An 8,764-nucleotide genomic window follows, 5' to 3' on the forward strand; every position below is an offset into this window, starting at 1 on the left:
GACTTGCTCTTTATAACTACTACTACGACTACTAAAATCTTTTCTTATTTTTTGGCCATTTGGATTTTGTTTTTTGCAAAGCATTTGTTCAAGCCATTTTGTTTATTCTTCTATTGGGTGTCTCCCCTGACCCCTTAATAACTTGTGTAAGTTTTAATATATTCTTGATATAAGCTATTTTTTCAGTTATATATGCTGCAAATAACTCCCTTCATTCTGTGTTTTCTCACTCTCTTCGTGATGTCATGTGATTAAAGAAGCTTTTTTAATTATTATTTTTAATCTATTTTTGGCTGCATTGGGTCTTTGTTGCTGCTCGCGGACTTCCTCTAGTTTCAAGTGGGGGCTACTCTTCGTTGAAGTGCGGGGGCTTCTCACTGCGGTGGCTTCTCTTGTTGCGGAGCACGGGCTCTAGGCGCGTGAGCTTCAGTAGTTGTGGCTCACGGGCTCTGGAGCACAGGCTCAGTAGTTGTGGTGCACAGGCTTAGTTGCTCTGTGGCATGTGGGATCTTCCCGGACCAGGGCTTGAACCCGTGTCCCCTGCATTGGCAGGCGGATTCTTAACCACTGCACCACCAGGGAAGCTCTAAAGAAGCTTTTAATTGTAATGTAGTCAATTTGTTAATCATTTCCTTGATGATTAGTTTTTTTTCTTTTTGTGTCCTTTTTAAGGAAAATTTTCCTATCCTGAAGTTATGAATGTATACCCATATATTATCTTCTAAAAAGGATTTTTGTATTGCCTTTTCAAATTTAAGTCTATAACATATCTGGAATTATTTTGTGTGTGATGCAAGTGTTCAATTTCGTTTTTATCTCAGATAGATGCCCAGCTGACACACCATTATTCATAAAATAGATCATCCTTCCTGTAGTGCCAGTTTTCTAATAAAGCACATGTGTCCACGCACGTGTGTTGTTCTGGGTTATCTATTCTTTTCTGGTGGTCCTATTTGGTTGGCTATCCTTATGCCAGTATAACACTCTATTATTATATCTTTAAAATAATTTTGTTAGCTTATAGGAGGTCCTTTAACATTGTTCTTCAAGAATGTCTTGGCTATTAGCTTTTGTATTTCCACATATTTTTTTTTTTTTTTTTTTTTTTTTTTGTGGTACACGGGCCTCTCCCGCTGCGGAGCACAGGCCCCGGACACGCAGGCTCAGCGGCCATGGCTCACGGGCCAGCCGCTCCGCGGCATGTGGGATCCTCCCGGACCAGGGCACGAACCCGCGTCCCCTGCATCGGCAAGCGGACTCTCAACCACTGCGCCACCAGGGAAGCCCCTCCACATATATTTTACCATCAGATTCTCAAGTTACAGAATTCCTGTTGGGATCACTACATCTATAGATTTACTTGTGGAAAATGAGCATATATAAAATATTGAATTCCAAACCTATTGACATGAAATATCTATCCATTTACTTAGTCTTCTTTACCCAATAATAGTTAACGGTTTTCACCACAGAAATTATATATATTTTGTTTGTTTTATAAGAAATTAATTTTTACTGTATTTTTAAATGGTATTTTTTGAAAAAATATTTTTCAACTGTTACTAGAATATAGAAGGTCAACTAATTTTTGTATATTTATTTTTATATCAAGCACCTCTGCTAACCTCTCAATAATTTTAGTAATTTATTTGTAGATTCCATTAGATTTTCTACATATTCAATCATTCTGTTTCAGAAAAATGACAGTTTTGTTCCTTCTCTAATCTTCACAATTTTAATTTCTCATACTTGTTTTCCTTCACTGAGTAGTACTCTTGTGCAATGCTGAATAGAAATAGAGATAGCAAGCCTCTTTGTCTCTTTCCCAATCTTAGGAAAGACTTTCAGTATTTTGCCCTGTTGTCTGAAGGTATTCTGTACATATTGGATCCTCTTCATTTGATCAAGAAAATTCACTTCTATTTCTAGTTTGCTAAGAATTTTATCAAATACTTTTTATTTATTGGTTCAGATTTTTACCTCTTTACTCTGTTGGTATTGCAAAATAAATTGATATTTGAACATTTATCTAACTGTGCATACTTTGGATAAACCCAACATGGAAATAGCTCTCACGGATACTGATGGATGATGCTTGCTATTATTTTATGTTCATGAGTGATGCCTGTACTTGCTAAATTTGAGTATCATGGTTATGCTACACATATTAAATGAAGTGGAGCATTTTCATTGATTTAAATTCTCTGGAAGAGTTTGTATAAGAATGGAAGACTCTTTCCTTAAATATCTGGTAGAACTTGTCAGTAAGCCATGTAGGCCTAGAATTCTGGACAATATTTTAGTTAAAGATTCAGTGTCTTTAGTAGCTATAAGGCCCTTCAGGTATGTAATTTCTTCTTATGCAAGTTTTAGTATGTTATATTTTTCCTAGACATTTTCCTACTTCACCTAAATTTCAATGTTTTGGTTTAAGATTGCTCATAATACTCACTTATCTTTTCAATATCAATAGTATCTGTAGCATTGTTTTTTCTCTTTTTTTATATTATCCTAACAAAATTTTAAAACTTATTCTTTATGATTTGTTTCTTTAACATTTTTTTTGCTATTTCAATTTCTACTTTATACAATTCCATTTCCTTAAGTCTATTTCATCTTTAAAAGAAAAATCTTGAAAGGAATCTTTGGCTCATTAATTTTCAGTTTGTAGACCATATCGTAATTGGTATTTTCATTATCATTTGTTTCAAATTATTTTCCATTTTCTATTTGCTTTCTTCTTTGGCCCTGTTTAGACATATATTTCTTAACATACATGCATATGGAGATTTTCTAGCTTTTGTTAAATTAATACTTAGTATAATTCCATAGGGATCAGAAAACCTACTGTGTTGAGAATATGCTGAAATTTGTTGACACTTGCTTTATGACCCAGCATATGCCCATATTGTAAGCGTTCTATGAACACAAAAATATGTGTTCTGCACTTATGTGCAGTGTTTTCCATATGTTTTTAATGCCATGTTTGTTAATTGTGTGTAATATATTAACCCTTCCTGATATCTTGTTTGTTTGTTGTACCAATTACTGAGTCAAGAGTGTTAAAACCCCCACCATAACTGAATTTGGCTATTACTTCTGGTTCTATCAATACCTATATATTTGAGACCATGCTGTTATCTACAATAATGTTTAGAATTGTATGTCTTCCCAGTGAATTAACACTTTTGTTATTATGAAATGCTTTTGTGCATCTCTAGTCTTCTTGCCTTTTAAAGTCCACAGTTCCTGGAGAAAAATATAGCTGTACCATATTTCTCTTGGTCCCTTTTGCTTTGGTGTAACTTTTTCTTCATACTTTTACTTTCATCCTTTCTGAATCCTCGTTTTATATCTGTCTCTCATTTAAAAATATACAGATACATTTAAAAATTTTAGTCTCAATCAGTTTTTAAAAACTTAGTCCATTCACATTAAATGTAATTACTGATATATTTGGGTGTAATCTACAATCTTATATTATATGCTTTTTATTTGTCCTGCCTGGTTCCTGTTCCTTTTTCTCTCCTTTCTTGTTTTCTTACGGACTTACTGAGGATTTTAATCACTTCATTTTTATTATTATTAATTTGGAGATTATACATTTATTTTATATTCTTTTAGTGGCCAGCATAAAAGTTTCCATTTATTATTCTTAATAGAGACTTTACATTTTAGAGCAGTCTTAGGTTCACAGCAAAACTGAGCAGAAAGTACAGAGATTTCCCCTATATCCCTGCCCCACACATGCACAGTCTCCCACCGCTAACATCCCCCAACCAGAGTGGAACGTTTGTTACAATTAATGAACCTACATTGACATGTGATGATCATCCAAAGTCCACAGTTTACATTAAGGTTCACTCTTGGTTTATTTACTTTTCACTCCTTTCTGCATTTCTGAGCTTCCTTTTATGATCGTTTTCCTTCCTGTGTTTCTGAGTTCCTGCTTTCTCACTCCAAAGTAATTTTCTCACTCCAAAATAATTTCCCCCTATTTCTTCAGCACTTCTGTGCTTTTAGGAAGATTTTTTTCTTAATTTATTAGTTGTTTTTAGTGAGAGAGCTGGTCCAAATTTCCTAGACCACCATTTCCAGAAACACAAAGGGCTGTATTTTTTGTTCAATCACTGACATCTTCAACTCTAAACCTGCTTCCTGTTAATTGTTATAATACTCTCCATCTGCCTGATGCCCCAGCTTTACCTCTAGACCACATCCTTTCAAACTATGGATGTCTGTGAAGTACTGCCAAGTTCCTCTTTATTTCCTCTGGACCATGTCACTCTTTTGAAAATAGCTACAATTCTGTTGTTAGTGCAAGTACACTTTAAAAATTCTGAACACATCTATACTGTTTCTAACACAGATGCCTCAGAACTTTATTTCCTTTGACTTTTTGGGTAGGAATTTTTATGGAGGGTAGAGAGTATTAGGTATCTGAACGGTTATTATCTTACCTAGAATTCTGCTTCTGAGGTCTCTCTCTCTCTGCACACGTGTGCTCACACTGTGAACTTTTCTTGCATTTATGCAAAAATCATTCTTATTATTCATTTACTGATCTCCGCCGTCTCTGTAATAAGAGAGCAGTAGCTGTTTGCATTGCTCTTCAAACGTGTACCTCCTGGTCTTTGTGCTTTCAGATGATTGTAAGAGAAATGAATACATGAGATAGCAAAAGATGGAAGTTGCATTCATTAATTAGATTAGTAGGTAAAAAACACCCTATAAACCAAAAAACTTTGTTAGAACCATTCCCCAATTCACAAGGTCACCTAATTTTTTTGTCCATAATTCCACTATAGAGCAAACATCAGGACACTCACTTATATCCTATCTGTCACTTATCAGTTATCCATCAATTCTCTTTTTCACGTCTCAGCTTCTTACTTGCTACTAAGAGGAATATGATTTCAAGTCTTCAGATTCTTTTCACTGGTGTTATTCCAAGGCTGAATTTTAATAATGTTTCCCTCCTCTTCTGCATCCTCCTTACTTCATATTCTTTCTGATCTCCCAGCCCTTTGTTTTCAATTTATCACAAACGTCATCCCTTCTAAGAATTCCCAGTAGTACGATGCTTTACCTACCTCATGTAAAATGTTTTCCCTAGACAGCCTCTCAATTTCTTCTATCTAAATAATATTATAATAATCATTGTCAAAATATATTTTCATTTTACTGGCTATGAGAGATTCTCCAGGGACTGCATGTCCTTTGGGGGAAAAGGTAGGTGGAGTTTGTGATAAATAAATAAGGACCAGTGTGATGTATATTTGTGAATTTCCCATATTCTCACGAGGCCCTCGTTCTCTTGGTTGCAGATTTCTCCATTGTGGTTGGGGTGCTGTTCCCTGTGGCCGTCCTATTTGTGTTGTTTGCTATAGTAACCCGATACCAAAGCACCAGAGGAAAGCAGAAGGAAGTCCAGAGGTAGGCATTATCTTGCCTTGGGGAAGTTTTTGGCCTCTAACTCACTTTAAATGTAAGGAATTTTTATCCAGTTTAATTTTAGTTTACTTCAAATACTCAGAAATAAGTACAGATACATTTTTCTTGGACCAGAGGCTAGTTATTCTTTTTACTGGGAAATTCTTCACAGTAAGATCTCCTTTTTTTCTTCTGTTAATCACCATTTATAATTAATAATAAATCTCATTATTAAAGATGTTTATGCTCATTTTCCAAATACATTATCTAAAATGTATTGATCATAGCTTTATGACAAGGACTCTGCTTAGCCCTTTTACATATATTATGTCATTTAATCTTCATAAGGAAATAATAGTTACTATTATTTCCATTTTATAGATGAAAAGGTGTTATAGATTGATCCTCACAACAATCCTGCAAGGTCAGGCACTTCACTTTTTTACTGATGTGGGAACAGAAGCTCAGGGAGATAAACTAACATGTTCAAAGTCTTACAAAGTAAGTAATGGAGTCTAGGTTTACACATAGTCAGTCTTTCAAAGATAATCTTGACATTACAGTCTCTTTCTAGCATTTTTTAAAAATTGATTTATTCATCCAGAATGGGCTTTTAATAAATACTGAATGAATAAAACAAATCTTTAATTAAATGGCATTATTTACATAAAAGTTGGATTCAGCACCATCATTATTAGGTTTCAGGGATTGGTAGAGAATGGAAAAGAAAATTAGTGGTAATGATTATTAATTACAAGACAAGAAAACCTGCAGGGTGCCCTAGGGAGCAGATGAAAACCCAGTCAATTACCAAGTATGAAACAATGGGCAAAGGACACTAGCAGACTTCTCTTGAATCTCCCTCTCACGGGGAAAGAATTTCTGTCAGTTTATATGATATGCTTTCACATACAGGCCACTGTCTACCACTGACACCGGGCCACACAAGCAGAAGAGGAAACCACAGACGGCGAAGGCTGTTCAACCCCAAGAGGTGAACCATAGTCTGTACTGTGTTTGCCCTGGGTCCCAGTTTGTGATTCTCTCACTCTTGTCCTGACCAGCTAGCTGTCATTTCTACTCAGCAGTGTTTTACAAATCCATCTCACTAGTTAGTATGTAGCAAGGACTGTGGCCTCTGAACTACACATTCAGAAAGTTCACCTTTGCCTTTTGTTCAGTGCAAAAGAGTCTCTCTACAATTCAGAGGCTGCTTTGCTGGGGTTCACAGAACGCAAAGAGAATAAAGAGAAAGGGGAGGGCAGACGCCAGCTCTCTCTGTCTCTCTCTCTCTCTCTCTCTCTTTCTCTCTGTGTGATTCTAGGTTGATTCCTTATTCCTTTTGCAATATCCCAATAATGACAATGATATGTATACTTGTGTAATATGTATAATCCTTAATGCCCTAGTTGTGTCCTGCAAGTTTAAAAATTTAAGTGGCAGTTGCCTAATGACAATGACATTGGTAATAATGTTTTTGATGGAAACTTACCCATCTCTGATAGCTCTGTACACAGCAGAATGCAGCAGCTGGGCCACTGTGATTTTCCATCCAATCTCTTAGTGTCATCTTAGTTCTGAGCTCACATGATCAGAAACGGGTGCTTATTTGGAAGCTGAAATTAGGACACTGATCGTTTCATTTTTACAATTTCATTTCTACTGAATGAAGCATTCTTTAAATTCTATAGTGCTTTACAATTTTCAAAATTTTCACACACGATTTCATATAAACCCATTTTAAATTTTTATTTTTTTCTTTTTAGATGAAGCTTGACACACCTGACCTTCTGGCAGAGGAGGATGCACCTCCAGCTTCTGTTGTGAGTTGGTAAATTCTCTTAAAAAGCCCTTCCAATCTAACCTCAGGGGAATACTAGTGAAAGACATAACCCACAATGCCCAATTATTTCTTCAGGAGAATGTTCAGATCCGTGTGAATATTCACAGAAAATATGGATTCTTCTGCAAAACTTTTTGAAAAGACGAAATACGAGCTTGCCTTTCCATTATACTACTAAATTTAACCCTTCAACCTGAATTACTGGGTCTGAAAAGCTAATTCATTAAAGAAGAAAACTGATCTGCTTCATGGAATGCCATCTTCATCATACGTCTGTTGGCATTGAGCTTATTTCTGAACTGCATGTGCGCACCTAAGTGAAAGCAATTAAATGTACAGGTTTAGAAGATTCCTAGTTCTCCATTTCTCAAAGTGATTTAAGCCTTTCTGTTAAGCACACCTGTTTTCGAGGCCCCATTTTTAATTTTTTTTTTTTTACCTTCTTCCTAGCTAATTACGAAGCCAGATTTTTCTCCACCGCCAATTCCTACATCTGTGTCATTCTCTTTCCTTGTGAGTATCAGATGGTCACTGGCCGTGTTTTAAATGTCTCTTGTGCCCAATGTGAAGGGTGTCTTCAGATCTCTGGGTTCCCTTCAGGATACGCTAAGCTAACCTGAGATATCATAGCCCATAGGAATATCTGAGAAAGAAGGCCTACTCACTATCTACAAATTAGAATGGCTATTAATTTTTTACTGTTAAAAATAGTTCTACTGTTACATAATTGTTAAGAAATGATAAATGGTTCTGTTGTGCAAGTTGAACTGTCTCCTTCACAGGTTAGTTTCTAGACGCTCATTTTGGAGGATACAAAATTGTATCATAAATTAGACTTTACTTGTTTATTCTAGACAGAATAAGGTCTATATTACTCACAGTTTTCTAGAGGAGGAAGGGTACGAAAAACGGAGCACATGAAGGCAAACCCAGAATAAAAGCCAAGCACTCATGAAGTAACAGGTAGAGTCATTCGCTCAAGTGGATCCTGAACATATTCCCCTCATACTTGGTACTTTGTTGTGAGTAAATGAGAGGGAATTAAAACTTAAGGTCATTTTTTTCAATAATTTTTACATTTTTGGTGGGAAAACAAGTCATATGCATATGGAGCACTTAACTCCTCATATATTATGTGTGCCAAAGCAGGCAATACTACTGAGAGAAGTATGGTGAGGGGACAATGAGTGGGGGTAGGAATGGGAAAGGAAGAGGAAGGTCCATTGACTAAGTGGTTGGAATTTGTACTGGACCCTGAGAGCTGGGCAGAATTTAAAATAAGTGACAAGGAGGTAGGAAGGATTTAAATAAGGAACTAAGTATCACAACCATGGGAATTGCACAGCATTTCTAACACCCTCCCATTATTTTTGTCCCTAATATAGCATAAAGACACAAAAGGACTTTCCTCTACTGTTTTCAAGGATAAGCTAATTTCTACCCTGAAGGTAAGAGATCTATAACCAAACTATTCTAATCTTGTAGCCC

The 8,764-nt window shown here is 35.9% G+C and overlaps 1 protein-coding gene across 4 annotated transcripts in view; it reads left to right on the forward strand.

The window, feature by feature from the left end:
• ADAM28 (ADAM metallopeptidase domain 28) overlaps nucleotides 1-8,764 on the forward strand; it is a 60,908-nt gene that overhangs the window by 49,959 nt on the left and 2,185 nt on the right. Inside the window, exons 19-23 of one of the 4 annotated variants that reach the window (XM_082628197.1) lie at nucleotides 5,328-5,436; nucleotides 6,349-6,427; nucleotides 7,200-7,256; nucleotides 7,727-7,789; nucleotides 8,662-8,724. In XM_082628197.1, coding sequence (XP_082484323.1) covers nucleotides 5,328-5,436; nucleotides 6,349-6,427; nucleotides 7,200-7,256; nucleotides 7,727-7,789; nucleotides 8,662-8,724 — 371 coding nt within the window. Of the gene's footprint in view, nucleotides 1-5,327; nucleotides 5,437-6,348; nucleotides 6,433-7,199; nucleotides 7,265-7,726; nucleotides 7,790-8,661; nucleotides 8,725-8,764 lie in introns of those variants that run through there. The other 3 variants (XM_082628199.1, XM_082628198.1, XM_082628200.1) reach the window with 3 other exon arrangements.

Source organism: Mesoplodon mirus (assembly GCF_964341445.2).
Source record: "Mesoplodon mirus genome assembly, chromosome: 1".
Lineage (NCBI taxonomy): Eukaryota > Metazoa > Chordata > Mammalia > Artiodactyla > Ziphiidae > Mesoplodon > Mesoplodon mirus.